The sequence below is a fragment of the Colletotrichum costaricense genome, assembly GCF_030867565.1.
Source record: "Colletotrichum costaricense strain IMI 309622 chromosome Unknown Scaffold_13.1, whole genome shotgun sequence".
In the NCBI taxonomy this organism is placed as follows: Eukaryota; Fungi; Ascomycota; class Sordariomycetes; order Glomerellales; family Glomerellaceae; genus Colletotrichum; species Colletotrichum costaricense.
In genome coordinates, this window is record NW_026848242.1 from 94,695 (window position 1) to 109,949 (window position 15,255).

The 15,255-nt window shown below is 50.7% G+C and overlaps 5 protein-coding genes across 5 annotated transcripts; 3 read left to right on the top strand and 2 right to left on the bottom strand.

Annotated features, from left to right (window-relative positions):
- Positions 1-946: 946 nt before the first annotated feature.
- Positions 947-1,964, top strand: CCOS01_11453 (uncharacterized protein; the record flags this gene model as incomplete). Its single annotated transcript, XM_060459606.1, has 3 exons — positions 947-1,331; positions 1,406-1,643; positions 1,697-1,964. The coding sequence occupies 3 exons, from the start codon at positions 947-949 to the stop codon at positions 1,962-1,964; spliced, it is 891 nt and encodes a 296-aa protein (XP_060309437.1).
- A 2,783-nt stretch (positions 1,965-4,747) lies between these two features.
- CCOS01_11454 (uncharacterized protein) lies at positions 4,748-5,799 on the top strand (the record flags this gene model as incomplete). The annotated part of the gene is made up of 2 exons (XM_060459607.1): positions 4,748-4,927; positions 4,996-5,799. 2 exons carry the CDS (start codon positions 4,748-4,750, stop codon positions 5,797-5,799), a joined length of 984 nt encoding a protein of 327 aa, XP_060309438.1.
- A 91-nt stretch (positions 5,800-5,890) lies between these two features.
- On the bottom strand, positions 5,891-7,220 carry CCOS01_11455 (transaldolase; the record flags this gene model as incomplete). The annotated part of the gene is made up of 5 exons (XM_060459608.1): positions 5,891-6,290; positions 6,346-6,502; positions 6,556-6,865; positions 6,923-7,107; positions 7,172-7,220. 5 exons carry the CDS (start codon positions 7,218-7,220, stop codon positions 5,891-5,893), a joined length of 1,101 nt encoding a protein of 366 aa, XP_060309439.1.
- Positions 7,221-8,398: 1,178 nt separating this feature from the next.
- Positions 8,399-10,292, top strand: CCOS01_11456 (uncharacterized protein; the record flags this gene model as incomplete). Its single annotated transcript, XM_060459609.1, has 4 exons — positions 8,399-8,499; positions 8,557-9,323; positions 9,377-9,916; positions 9,985-10,292. The coding sequence occupies 4 exons, from the start codon at positions 8,399-8,401 to the stop codon at positions 10,290-10,292; spliced, it is 1,716 nt and encodes a 571-aa protein (XP_060309440.1).
- Positions 10,293-12,235: 1,943 nt separating this feature from the next.
- On the bottom strand, positions 12,236-14,745 carry CCOS01_11457 (uncharacterized protein; the record flags this gene model as incomplete). Its single annotated transcript, XM_060459610.1, has 3 exons — positions 12,236-13,107; positions 13,162-14,427; positions 14,481-14,745. The coding sequence occupies 3 exons, from the start codon at positions 14,743-14,745 to the stop codon at positions 12,236-12,238; spliced, it is 2,403 nt and encodes an 800-aa protein (XP_060309441.1).
- Positions 14,746-15,255: the final 510 nt, after the last annotated feature.

A 15,255-nucleotide genomic window follows, 5' to 3' on the forward strand; every position in this document is an offset into this window, starting at 1 on the left:
GCTTTTCTCTTGTACTCTTTGCCATGTGGTTAGTAAAAAAGAAAACAAAAAAGTAGAAGTTCAGACATAGAGTATTCCCGTCGTAGGGGACCTCCTGACCGCCATCGATGGAAGCCGAAGGGCGGTAAGCTGACGGCGTGGGTTGCGTCTATTCCGAGATGTCTGGGCCGCCTTGTGAGGTGATGCTGATCAAGAAAGCCAGCCTAGAAGAAGAAAGATTGACATGGTTTGGGGGTGGCCGAAGGAGTACCTGGGTGGGTAAGATGGCCCGGGCAGGGTCTGACCTCAGAGGCCAGCGACATGTTGTGGAGAGAGGGGTTTGCAGCTTGCTGCAGCTTCCTGGCTAGACACGGAGCACATGTAAGTGCTGTACCTTAAGGAAAGGTATCTACTTTGCCATATCTGCCTTACTGTGTAGGTAGGTAGGTAGGTAGGTAGGTAGGTAGGTGCGAGTGGCCTCAAAGACCGACGGAATGAGAAACTTGAATTGATTTGTTTTAGCGTGTACATTTGAGTCTTTGGGTACCTTAAGTGTCTCGGTGAACTCTTTCCACCCAGAATTTGGGGGGAAACATGGACGTTGATGGATAAGGTACCTTACGTCGATGCTTCTATTCTTGGCCTTCCCTCCCAACCTTTCATCCTTCCACCTTGGTCCTTCTTGGAATCCTGCCGGGAAGGACCAACGCCACTGTCAGATTTTAGCTGGAGGCGTGCAACCGCAACCTTCTGTGCACCTTTCAGGTCTCCCTATTCTCCTACGTTCCTTGCCTTACGTAAGATGGCTGCGAAGCTACACAGTCTTCACCGCCTGCCAACTGGCATTCATGGGTCCTACCCAGTAGGCGGTAGCCGAATTCTGCCGGACAAAAAAGTTCATCCCACCAGCGCAGCATCTTGCTTCCAAGGCAAAATCAATAACCCCGCGCCGTTGGACACGCCCATCATGGCCACGGCCGAGCGACCCAAGGCCGAGGAACCCAAAGATGACGAATGGATTCACGTTAAATCCAAGTCCCGGCTCCGGCGAAGCGCCCCCAAGCTACCTGTCAAGGGTCCTGGCGCAATCTCCAAGCCTACTGAACCCCGCAGCCACAAGTCAGTCATCGACATAACGGCCGAGTACGACTCCTTCAAGTCCAAGTGGCGCGAAACAAACTGCTGCCTTAGTTTGAAGAAGCTGGTGAGGGACTATTACGAAGGCCATCGGAGAGTTCGCAAGGCGGTGTGTCTCGGTGTGGGCACGTTTGATCCTGAGGACGGAGGCTGGGACGCAAAGAGGAGGAGTTATATCCAGCTCGACGCCTTTTTGACCGTCGTCGAGGTTTTGTGTATGCCTACGCTTAGCCGTCGCAGTCCTGTATACCAAACTGCACTGCAAGCTCTCAGCTAACCGGATACCCAGCCGAATTGTGTAAAGAGTCGATCTCGTGCTCCTTCCAGGAACCTCGCTTCACTCCCAATGACAGAGCATTTCTTACCAGTCTTGGTCATGAAGTTGTCGAGTCCCCTGCTGCATTCGAAGCCGTGGATGAAGAGACGCTGGTATTTGCGGTACACATGTACCGGCCAATATATGAGGCGACGCTCGAGAAGGCCATGCCTGCCATGTTTGTCGGGACAGGATGGGATGTTTGGGATGAGTGCGTAAAGGTGCTACTCCATGGCCGCCCAACGTTTATTGACACTTTGCTAGATTTGCCACGATGAAGGATGATGAGTTCAAGTGCATGAGTGACATGCATGCCTCGCATAAGCACTTTCGCTTCCCACAGGATGGTACATACACAACATTCTCAAGCACGTGTGTGTACTGGCGGCCAAAAGCCGAGACTGTCGTTCAACACGAGACTTCGGCCGGCGAGAAAGATGCATCGCCACCTCAAGAAGTTGTCACAACTGTCGTCCCTGGGACAAGTACCCAGATAGAGGAAAATTCACCAATTCCTCCAAACAGAGAGTAGGGCTTGGAGCATTGGACACTGACGCTGTCGATAAAGGACTGAGACGTCAAGTCATAAATTCCTCAAAGAAATCAGCATTACCACCACGGGGCCTTTATGTCACTGTACTCATAAGCTTGCTGTGATTGCATTGGACATCTATTGGTTCTCCTACTAAGCGCACCGCTCGAGTAGTCAGTGGTGTTTTGCAATGAGAACGATGCATGCGTCGAAAACATCCGATTAGCCCCAGGAACATGTATTCCCTAGCATCTATGGCCAACTCATCCTTTGCAACATATCGGAAGACTTTGGTTTGACGCCAGGCGCAAATGCCCTCTCTCTCCCACCAAGATCAAGACTAAACAGCAAGCCCTCATACTTGGAACTCGTCCATCACAGCTCTCCTTCTCTTGGTCGGTCATCACAAATTTCACCTCCTTGGCACCAAAGAACTGCTCAAAGTCAACACGGAAGATCGTCACGTTCAAAGATGCGCCTTTGCTCTCACTGGAACGTCACGCGCCAGATAGTTTGGGTCAAGGCCCATTACCGTGATCTTGATCGTGCCCATCACTTCACTCTCCATAAGTACCCTGGCATAAGCGGCGACGACACCAACATATCTCTCGACGCAAAGACAGGGTGAAGCCCTAGCAGAAAGCACGTCAACAGTCTCGCTTTGGCCGCATTATCATCGCTACCCGGTGGTTCATTGCGGCTGCTGTTGACATGCTCTTGCACAATCCTCCCGGCCTACACGACCGACTCAACAGGCTTCTCAACATGACAACACAAAGCACCGGCGTCTGGAAGCCGTATAATCCGTTGGCATTTCTTCTAAAAAAAATACGTGATCCTTCATGGCCCCCCTGATTGCTCAGGCGTGACACTCGAAAGCCGAGCACTTGAACTAGTAAGGACCGAGACTGCTCCGCCGCGTAACGTTCACAAACACCCGCTTATCAGCCCAGTCTGCAGGCATACCGATGTAGATAGATAAAGGAATGCTCCGAACTGTCCGTTCAATCCAGCGCTAGTGTCGGCAAAGAGCCTTCAGGAAAGGTATACCGTCCTGGGGACGTCGCCTGCGTAGAAGCTAGCTCAATTCGTACGCTGTTGATGAGCGGCGTGCTAAAGGAGCCAAGGAACTCGTGTCACTGGCGCCGTCACCGACCTGTTGCAAGGATCGCGGCTCCTCGAGCGTGGGGCATTCCGCAATGATATTGCACACGACGGGAATGATGCTGAAGTTCCTGTAGCTGCCGGCCGAACTCCCGTTTCTGGAGTATTGGAACAGAATACGCCCGCGTCAATCCAGCTGAGTCGGACATGTAGCCGGTCGGGGAGTAGCCAGCGAGTTGGATGGCAAATTTAGCCATGCCAAAGGGGACTGACGCTCCGGCGAAGACATCAATAGTGTCGCCGTTTGGCCCGTGCCTGAGAAGATGTTAAAGTGCTGCCCCAGAGGGCCGAGGATTCCAGAACACGATGTCAATACTGCACACCACCCATTTTCCATCATTTGACTTAGCACTCGATAGTTATTATCGACTCTAAGACCGGCTCCAGAGCGGAAACATCGGATGCTCATGACAAAATATTCCCAAGCAAGTGCCGACATTGCTTTGGATGATCAGGCGTGCAATGTCATCTAAAATAGACTTCTGCGGACATGCTGTGTAACACCCGCTAGCCAACCTATACCTTGGCCGTTCAGCTTCAAGTTTCCGGGACTTCCTTCATGTTACCTTCCTCTTGACGCTCACTCTGTCATCCTGACATATTATTCACCTAGTCTCGATAGAACCCTTGCGTTTGTGCTCGTACCTCGCAGTTCCATTGCATAGATTACCAAGATAAGGGTGCCTCTGACGCCTCGAATTTCCAGACCTTTCCAACAAGGTTCTCTGGGGCACCGTGTCCGGAATGATAAGGTTTGTGCCCAATAACAGTTACATATACTTCAGACCAACGTTGCAAGAGGGAATTGACTTTTATCACATGAAATGAAAGGGAAAGCCCTGGGTTTAGGTCGATCAACTATTACTTGCTTGAGCTATTATAATTATGCAAAGGAAAGACCAGGTCAAGACGGTAACAAAGCAGCTCAATGAGATATACACAAAAGCGATACCTCTACCTAGGAATTCGAGTTAACTGGATCAATTAATTTTCCAAGCTCGCTGTTGATGAAATTTGAGGAGACTTGCTCTAAGTCATCCATATTTTTCATGTCGTTGGGCCAAGCGGGGCCGTCCTGAAAGCGGCCCGATCCTGAGCTCCCAATGCCCATGGAAAGCTTCACCCGGCCTGGACATCCGCTCGGCTGCAAAGCGCAAGTTTGCTGACGGGCATGGCCGAAATTGGCCGTGCGGAGCTTCAAGAAACCCCCCGAATCATGGAATGGATGCCACCCCGGAGCACAACCCACTTGGCCGTAGAATGGACACCTCTGAGTTCTGGGCCCTCCGTTGTGGTTCTGGCTTCTTGTCCTTAGCTTATGCGGGGTTCGTAGCTTACCAGATGATTGCCGGGGATCCCAGCCAACATGATCCTGAGACCAGCTGCGGGGGGGGGGGGGGATGGGTATTCCTTTCTTCGGTCGTTTGTCGGACAATAGCCTTACTCCTACTGTGTACGCCAACCTCGCAAATCCCTCTCGTCAACGTTCGTCTTAATTCAACGACTGATCTTCACCCATCCAGCTCACTATCATCCTCGGTCAGACGTTCGCTTTGTCGAGAGCTTCTCGCATGGCACCAAACCTCTCGAATAGCCGTCTCAAATGAGGACATCGCCCCATGAATACGACCGCGCTCCAATCCGTCTCTCAAGGCATAACAGCGACTGTGCCGCTGCCGGAGAGTGCGCCGGGCAAAAAGTCCACCAAAAAACGCGTCAGGAACTTTTCCGCCGATGACCGCGCCGCCCATCGCATCTTTGAAAGGGGTCGCCGCGAAGCCTTCAAGGAACGCCTGACCGTGAGCATTGACGGGAGAGACAGGAGCAGCTGTTAAGTTTGTAACCAGACTAATCATCCATTCCACAGGAACTCGCCGGCCAGCTGCCAGTCCTTGCAGACACTGATCCCGAGCGGCTATCGAAGCATGTCGTCGTTAATGAGAGCATTGCCCGCCACAAGCTCTTGGAAAACCGATGCGTCGACGCTCTTCGCGATATTGAGTCCTTGCTACGAGAACGCGATGAGCTGTTGGCAGAGATCAATGTCTGGAGAGGCAACGCCGGCGCGAGTTCCCGGCTGCCGAAAAGCATTTCTAATATTGCGGGTCTTATGAAAACCGAGGATGAAATGCTTAGTCGCGAAGCAAAAGGCCATCACATACGCGAGGGAAATGGTTCCAGCGAAGACAAGGGGTCTCGTGGTGGTCAAGCTCGGGCTGCGATGACAATCGAAACCCACCCGAGCGAAGCATCTCATCTCTCGCAGCTTCTAAAGGTGGATCAGACACACGATATTAACCCAGTCCCAAACCTTGACGACTTATTGCGCGACACATCTTGGCCTCAGACTACCCAAACTCATCTCCCAGTGTTCCCCCCCGAACCTCCCCTTGCGAGTCCAGACGACATCCCAATCATACCACCTACCATCACACGGGATTCTCTGCCAGTTGCGACATCAGAAGCAGCCGACTATCGAATGTTCGTCGACGTAAACCCAACACAGCAGGCGCTGCTTCTCAACATGGACACGATTCAGTTTCCTGCCCCGGACGAGAACTCCATCGAGCTACCGAATGTTCTGCTCAGGCCTCACTATCTTTCTCGAACCAGCTTAGATGAAGAACCATTACATCAGCACTCTCAACAATGGGTCTCTTGGCATGGATAGTCTATTTCAATGTCCCGGATTCTCATGTACTCTAACGAACGCCACTTCACGACTCATTCGTACCCAGGACATACCGACGATACCGTTCGTCTCACATCTGCTTCAGGACCTCCTCAATCTTTCCCTGACTGCTCTTCTCCCCGCCGATGAAGAGCTTCAGCGCATCTGAGAGCCGAGTCGTCGTAACGGGGTCGGCCTCGATAGCCTTCTGCAGCGCAGCACCGCCATCAGCGAGGTAGTCAACGTCAGTACGGGCCAGGTTTCCGTCCCACTCGGCCGCTGCCAGAGGGTCGATGGTGGCGAGCTTCTTCAGCCGCTCAGGGGTCGGACCGATGTCTTTGTAGACGTGAACAGGCTTCGGCACGCCTTCGCCTGGCTGTTTGCTACCATCGTAAGGAAGCTTGGCTAGTTGGTCAAGGACAGTGTGGGAGATGGTTGCAGAATGACATCCCATTTCCCCTGCCGCCATAGCCTCTTTGGCTGAGATGAAGCTAGAATGAATAGCTTAGCGATGCTTGGAACAAGAACAGTTTCATATGCGCTCACCTGGCGTTCTTGACGAGTGGCTGTTCTTTGCCGGTCTCTTTGTACAGCCGCTTGTATGTCTCGATGATCTGGATGATTCGTGCCGACATAGGGTGTTGCGTTGCTGGGTCCTCGACATTCGGCCAGAGGACATCCGGTTCATCGTGGGCCCGCACCTCTGCGACAGAAATCAGCAAATAATGCCAAATAAAGTGGTTGGGCTGACCCGACCATTGTAATACGGGCTGATGTACAGCATGCCGGCCTGGCTGCAAGCAATAGCTTGAGGCAAGCTGAAGATCGCTGTCCCTAGGGTGGGAATCCCTTCTGAGGACAAGATCTTTGCAGCGTTCAAAGCTGGTCCAGTCGATGGTATTTTGATGCAGTATCGATCGCGCCCGATGCCGGCTTTGGCAAATTCACGATCATAAAGGCGTGCATGATCGAGGGTTTCCTGTGTCTTGTACGCGTTGGAGGGGAGGGTTTGCAAAAGGACTCGGCCGCGGATAGAGTTGACGTTCTTTTTGCACATGAGAACGGCCTGAGGATTCGATGTCAGCCTACCATCATAGGGTACGAGGAATTGATGTAGTGATACCATGCGAGTGTAGATGGCGAGCCACCCTTCATTCTTCAATTCCTTTGCAGTCTCGAGGAAAAGATGCCTGTTCGATTCATGGCCAAGCTGGATATCAACCCAGAGCTGGTTGCTTGTTTGGTCGTGGGGGACAATGGGCATGCTCTTGATGTACTCAGGATCCATCCAATCGACATCGACGTTTACTGTGTTACGTTGATGAGTGTCCAGGCTTCTGTAACGTTGATCCAGGCGCAAATTTTCACTTACTCTGTTCCTCAAGCTTGTCAAGCCATGTGATTGCGCCTTGGCTGCCCATGATTGCGGATCAGAGGTAAATTTTGCTGGTTATCGAGGTCGTGACGTTCTATTTCCTGGCGTTCTCAGTTATTCGATCCTTATTTCACGTTTTTGCACCCATGGGAAATCTTCCTTTAATAGCAAATAACTCAACTCAAACATTTCGGCATTGCTGTCTCTAGAATAACTGTCTCATGCCCTGCGTGTGGCGGCATCTTCGCAGTCATCACTGAACTTATCGGTGGTCCCATTCCGAACACCGTAGGACCAATCATGCGAACATCCTTTTGAGCCCCCAGGATGCCACACGCAGGTCAATGTAAGGCAACACGCAGGGCGCTGTTGACCCCGCACCGTGGGGGCTTTTACCCTTGTTCATCGTCTGTTCACATCGACGATTGGGGTGGGAGGAGGCGAAGAGGATACTCTGGGGTAAAACCAACATAATACGACTGTGCTAGGGACCATTTCCCTGGGTGCTGGCGACCCCACTTCGACTTTGACACTGGTATAGACGACGTCGTCAATGTTGTGTCTTCACCGTTGATGGGGATGCCCTGAGGTCAGACTATGATGCTGCGAGCTTGTACTAGTTTTGGAATATCAGATGCCACACTCATTAATTACTACCTACTCTAATACCAAATGTCCCCAAGAACCCCGGGTCTTCCAGTCGGGCGAAAGACCTTCATTAGTCGAGGCTTCGCGGCCGCCTCCCCAACAGCCTAATATCAAGGTTCAAGACCAACAACTTTCCATACACATCGCCCTGCACAGGCCAGAGAAACTAGCGTGTCTTAGCATGCTACCTAAACTCTAGAGTTCTTGGGCACACACAGGGCAGCCCCGCACTTACCCCATCCTGAACAAACAACCACCATGAAATGCCCTGCACAGGGAGGTTTGCTGCAGCGTGTTTTGGTCACGGGAGCAGGTACGAAGGATCCCCCCAGCCGTTCAACAGCCGATGAGACTGAGACGTCCGGCGTTAGTGACGAGGACCCGGTAATATTCCATCTGATCCCATGGGGGACGATGCCGGAACTTGGGGAGGAGCAACCAGGATGGGATGGGTTGATGTGAATCAAGTTATAAAGGAGCCTCCATCGTGATACTCTACTATCATCTCCCGAGTGGATTCACTTTAGTCTTCTCCTCAGAGACGAATTCTTCCTTTGATTCAAAAAGTCAGCCACCATGTCACGCGTATCCGACCTCGAGGGGGACGTCAAGTCAAAACTTGACGTCAATCACGTTGAGCACACGGATGCAGACTACAGCCGCAATATCGACGCAAAGTAAGTAGTTATTCACTCATTTATCTTATGTAAATAGCAATTAACCACGGCCAGTAGAATCCGCAATCCACTCATCGGAGTCTCAAAGACAGATCTTCGCGTTCAGGTGTCTGGATTCTGCCGCGAGTATGGCTTCCGCGAAAAAGAGGAAGTCTTTTATCGCGGCGCTCTCGCAGCTCAAAACCCAGAGACGTACGATTCGTTCGAAGAACTGACTGAGGACGACAAAAATGTGCTCCGCCGGGAGGTCACCCACAAATGGCATCTTCCCCGGGACCTCTACTGGAGCATCGCCCTCTGCTCACTCGGCTCTGCTATCCAGGGATGGGATAACACGGGTGCCAACGGCGCCAACCTCTCTTTCCCTCAAGAGTTCGGTATCGTGGACAGGCAGGCACTAGTTGGTGTCATCAACGCCGGCCCGACCTTGTTCGGTCTCCTGAGCGCATGGGCTGCCGACCCTATTAATAACTACCTAGGTCGCCGCGGAACGATCTTTTTGACCGGTCTGTTTTGTGTGTTTCCCGTTCTTGCCCAGGCTTTTACGCAGAATTGGTGGGGCCTCTTGATTTGCCGTTTGTTTATGGGCCTAGGAATGGGAGTCAAGATTTCAACAATTCCGGTATACTCGGCCGAGGTTGCGCCTGCTGCTATTCGCGGCGGAATCGTCACTAGCTTCCAGCTGTGGGTCGCGTTCGGTATTTTCGTCGGCTTCTGCTCCAACTTGATATGGTTTCGTATCGGCGATTTAGCATGGAGATTCCAGTTGGGTGCCGCATTTGCTCCTGCTATTCCAGTTCTTATCTTTGTTTGGTTCTGCCCTGGTATGTGTAGTGATTTTCAGTTCTTTGTCTGGGAAGTCTGACCAGAGATCCAGAATCTCCTCGTTGGTTGATGAAAAAAGGTCGCTACCAAGAGTCCTTCAAATCCTTCTGTCGCCTTCGGAATACCGAAATGATGGCTGCCAGAGATTTGTACTATGCCCATAGGCAAGTCATTGAAGAAAAAGACGCGTTCGGTGGCCAGACGCTTTTACGGCGAGTGACCGATCTGCTTGTCATTCCCCGCCTCCGCCGTGCAACCATCGCCTCATCTTGGATAGTAATTTCGCAACAATTCAGCGGGATTAACATCATGGCCTTTTACTCTTCGACAATCTTTGAGCAAGCTGGCTATTCCGCCCAACAATGTCTCCTCGCCTCTATGGGATTCGGCCTCGTCATGTTTGTCTTCGCCTTCCCGGCGGTGTACATGATGGATACTTTCGGCCGAAGGAATCTCCTTCTTATCACCTTTCCTAACATGGCTTGGTGCCTATTAGCCTCGGGCCTTTGCTTCCTTATCAATCAAGGTTCAAGCTCGAGAGTACCACTCATTGCATTCTTCATCTATCTATTCACAGCAATGTACGGGCCAGGTCAGTAAAACAGCAGACTTACATTCCAAATCCAAAAAGGTATTTGAGAAAAGCTAAAACACGAACAGGCATGGGCCCTCTCCCATCCATTTACTTTTCAGAGGCTTTCCCTCTGTCTCATCGTGAGATAGGCTCAGCATTCACGATCTGCGTCAACAATGCGGTTGGTAGTGCCCTCACTTTAACCTTCCCCGAGCTTTTACACAGGATTGGGCCGACTGGGGCATTCTGCTTCTATGCCGGTCTCAACCTGCTCGCTTTCATCGTCATCTTCTTCCTCATTCCAGAGACAAAGTGGGTCCATCTTCATATCGCTCAGAAAGCCAGAAGCAATTACTCACTCTTGGTACCAGGCAACGGACACTGGAAGAGCTAGACTATATCTTTGGAGTCCCCACACGTCGCCATGCTGCATATCAGGTCTGTACATGGTTACCTTGGTTTGTGAGGAGATATGTTCTTCTCCAGAGAAACGCTAAGCTCGAACCACTTTATCATCTCGAGTGATCAAAGACGTCAGGGGCTGTTACAATGGATGGAGGGATTCCTTAGCTAGATAGGTAGTCCAATTATATGATCTGCAGCAGTGCGAATTAACGATACAAAACTCTAGGGATATTATTCTCGTTGGAAATAGTGATGACAATGTTCCCGACCCTTTTCGATGAGATGCCTTTCAATGACTGTTCAAGCATGAAGACTTCGCCAAGATTAAGTGTCATTCTTGGTGCACAAGAATCATCATGAAACTCGCATACCTAATGAGCAGCGTCGCTGATTATCATTATTTTTCGAAAATGCCACCAGGAAAAAACCATGATCCTCAGGGCCACCAGAGCCGTGTGCTGTCTGTTGGCGTAGATGTCACGGAATGTAGTTGCCTCCACAACCTGGTCACCAAGGCGGTTCTTTCCCCGAACCAGCCCGTCTTTGTGAATTTTGGAGTGGCTTTTCCACATGTGCTATCCAACGACGCGAATGAAAACCAGTACAGCCGGTTATTCGGGGCCGAAAATACCATGTACTCAAGAGATATCTCTTCCGGAGCAACCCATTCGTGAACAGGAGGCTTTCGCTCCGCCTGGGTTAGGCGTGAAATCATCCGGAGTAGCAAAAAGCCGTCACCAGGCCAGCAATTGCGGATAGTCATCCAGGGACCTCCTTAGCCGACTTCGTGTTATAGTTGGAAGCTGCCTGATGTCAGGGAAAGACTGACGAAATGCTCCACAGTGTGCATTCAGTCCGGCAACGAGACGAAGAACGGAGATCACCAGTTTAGACTCTAGGCTCTCATCTCTGACACAGAAAACTTGGAAAAAGAGACCTCAGAAACAAATGCAAGTAATAAATAAACTAGGCTTTTGTCACGTTATTGATGTTCTTTATCAAGCAGACCTTGATCGCCTTGGTGAATTCATCGCGTCGATAAAAGATGCTGCTGGTGTTTGAAGTGCTGCAACTCATTTCACTCTGTCCGATCGTATGACATCTAGCCATAGAGCGATTCCGAAGTTCACTGGTACTTGCCGCTCTGGTGATTCATTCAAAATGGAATGAGGTTGGTGGCCGGCAGCTTCAAGAAGGCGGTTCAAATGCTCCCAGAGATAATGCAGTGGTGGACAATCAACAGTGCAATGCAACATCATTGGGTAGGACAAGCATTTGAGTTAGCGTGAACTGCACATGAATGCGAATAGGACACTAAATGGAGTTGAAACTTGGTTCTATAAAAGTGAGGCTATGATGGGTAACATTGAGGCAATCTGAGACTAATTCCCTAGAGGAGACCTAGACAGGTCATTACCATAAAATAGCAGAATGGTAATTGAACGCAGAGACGTATGAGTACGAATGTGGACTTGGGCCGGGCTCGGCTTCAGATTGTCCGAGAAAGTGGCTCATCGTATGGTTCTGGCGTGTCGAACGCGGAATAAACAACCAAAGCAGATGTGAAGCAGCAGTCAGATGCCATCTCAGAGGCTAGATAAGCGTCTCACGCCCGCTGAGTGCTAGAAACAGGCGTATTTCATCGCCATATATAGGATTCAGAGCGAGTGTACTTCATTTTTTTACTTCTTATTGAAAGGGAAGGAAAGAGGTGGGAGAAAGTAGGTGTTAGAAGGGCACTCGAAGAGGCTTTCAACAGCTTATAGAAGAGAAATCACGCTTAAAAAATCACTCCGCCACCAATTCAGTTATTCATCTCTCGATACAAAGCGCAAATGGACCATGTGGTTACGTCGATGAAAGACACAACGAGATTGTGATCACCCCAAATATCTTTTATTCTCCTGAATTTCCAATTCATCTCTGAAGAACTCATACGCGACGAAGGGTAATATTCGCTTTGTCAACGGGGCCTTCAAGGCCCTCAGTACTCTCGTTTGAGTACCCAGCAGGGGCCACAATCTCTGCCGTTGTTCCAACAGGGAGAGTTGCCTGGATGAGTATCACCCCAGCAGTCTCATCGACGCTGACCTCAACCTCAAGCACGCCTTGCGAAAGTTCGGTACGATAGTGAGCAGACTTAAGACCGGACAACACTGGCGCAAGCTGTACTTTACTCCAACCCGGTTGTAGCGGCTTCACGCCAACCACATACTGCGGCAGGAGAAACACTGGCCAACAGGACCAAGCATGCATAAGTGAGGTGTCATGTCCGAAGGGCTTCCCCTCAACTGTCATCGCTTCCCAATGTCCTCCCGAGTAATTTGGACTTGACGTGTCCGCCATTGGACCCCACACATTTTCAATCAGTTGGATTGCTTCACGACCCTTTTGGCGTGAAAATAGTGCCTCTACGGCAAATCCTGTTGCGTAGGGACTCACAACACCTGTACGGTCCCAATGTTGAAGACCCTTGAAAGCTGCAGGCAACCAGCCTGGAGGCCCGGAGAGGTGAGATGCACAAAGATCGCTGTCTTCAGCAACATCAAGTGCAACGGCATAGCCATTCGTGTCCTGACAGATTCCTTCCTCTGGCAAAGCGGACCCCATACGGATGCAACCCTTTTCAGAGTTCCATAGATTGGTCAGAATGCTCTTTCTCAGAGTCTCGAGCTTCTCAGATAATTGGGACTTTCGTTGGCCGTCGGTGGTCATAGTCTTCACAGCGTTCAGGGCGTCGTAATATGCCAAATTCGTTGTACCAGAAGCTCCAAAAACAGGTCCTCCGAGCGGATACCAATGCACTACGGAGGATTAGCCAATACACCATGCAGCCGAGAGACAGATTCTTATCTTACTTGACATGTCAGGTGAAACTTCGATCAGTCCCGATGGCTTCTCCTGGGATTCGGCGTACTCGAGCAACTTCTCCGCAGCCGGAAGATAACGCCGAAGAGCTTCATGGTCTCCAGAACTCAACCAATAGTCCTTGATGGCGACAACCAACAACAGGGCGTAAGTCATAGAGTAGAATGCGTAAGTTGGAGGAGGCTCGGTCCCTGCGTGGATAGGGGCCTGGATAGGACATAAATTTCCAAGGTATCCTGCCTCAGTCTGATGGCTAGCAAGAAGCTCGATGCTTCCTGCAACAGCCCCACTATCCATACCGGAATATGCAACGCCTCGACCTGAAACAAAGAGATCTCCTCCAAATGTTGCTCGATCTCTCTTTGCACCATCTACCATGCATGATACAGCATTCGTCCCAACTTGGAAGTCTGCCAGTGTCCTCTCCTTGTTGCCGAATAACAAGTCATTCTGGTAGAGACAATCCCCGTTCGCGTCTCTGACATCCAAGTTGCGATAGAGAGCAAGCCAACCCTCAGGACCTCCGAAAGCTACAGAGCCAGTGTTGATTCCCGAACCTCCAAGAAGGGGTCGGATCTGTACGTCTGTGATTGTTGCAACTTCTCTCTCGTTGATGATGACGGTGATCCGGTTGCCGCTCGTAATGGTAGAAACCTTGATCCATTCGCCTTGCTTCACAATTCCGTGAGTAGACCAGCTGCCAAAGGACTTGACTGGGAATACGGCTGATACATGTGACATCCCCTCAAAGGCACGAAGCTCTTCCTGGATGACGTCCAGGCAGAAGATGACTCCATTGGCAACCATGTGGACACCCCAACTCGCACCTAGCTCTTCAACAAGAACCTGGAACGAAACTTCCTTGTCGCCCCATCGCGTGCCTTGGCGGCAAGGAGCCCAATGCTGACCAAGAACTCTGGTCCCTTGGTCGGTGATGTCCCATGCTGGGGCCGTCTCGCCTTTGACCACGGTGCACATTTCTAGCGTGTTGACACCGTCATTCCAAATGCGGTTGAGAATCTCGTCTGAACAACTGAAAGAAGCCTTGGGTCGTATTGTTGGCCTGATTGACTCGAAACCGAATTTGCTGATTACAAGAGTGGCATTGGAAGTGATGAGAACAACTTTCAAGTACCTCTGGGATCGTTGTGCGAGTCTTGGTTTGATAGTTTGCTGCGATTCCGAGGGCGCTACAGTCATTGAAACATTGCGATAACAGTCCATAGCATTGGAAAAGAAAAAGTAGGGGCCATCGCCTCGAAATTGTGTTAGTTGAGACACAATAACGGTTAAAGGAGAATATCTCTACCTGTTTCGCATTCGATTCCTTCATGAGTTTCGCTATAAAAGATTCTCGCGCTGATGGGACCCTCGCCACTCGCACGATCAACCAAGAATGTAGGAATTCCGCCAATGCATCGGCCAAAGTCAAAAGTTATTGATGCCTGTTTCGAAGATCCTGATAGTTCGCCATTTGTAAGAGTAACGACCCCTGACTCAGCGTCGCGCCAAGCACCATTCGAGGTTGTAACTAGCCGGGTTGGCTCCGACAGGATGGTCTTTGAGGGATCCATTTGAATTGCAAGAGAAGCAAGATATGATGAATAAGAATTGCTGGATTGGCATGAGATTCGGCCTTGAAGCCAAGTGACGTGCAGTTACCCAGGTTTTGAATGGCATGCCTAGTAAGTGTGGATAGGCATCTAAGTAAGACCCGTTTCGGGAAATCCGAGCGTGTCTAACACTAGGCTTGTTTCGGATCAGCGTCCACCCGGATGTGTGGGGGAAAGGTGGACGAAGCTCATAAAAGGGGCGCTACGTCCACCTCAACGCCAATTTGCTTCACGTCTCCGTCCACCCGCGGAATCACTCACACATCTCGGCAACTCCACAGAGACTTGGGGCGCAGGAGCTTCCCCAGATTGCCCAATAGAGTCGATGGGTTCACCAAACGAGGTTGAACAGACTAGCCACACTTGTGGGGTCTGTTCTCGATCTTTCACTCGCATAGAGAACTTGAAACGTCATCAAAAGACGCGTAGGTCATTCATGAACGAGCACGAAGGAGCTGGTGACGCTTGAGT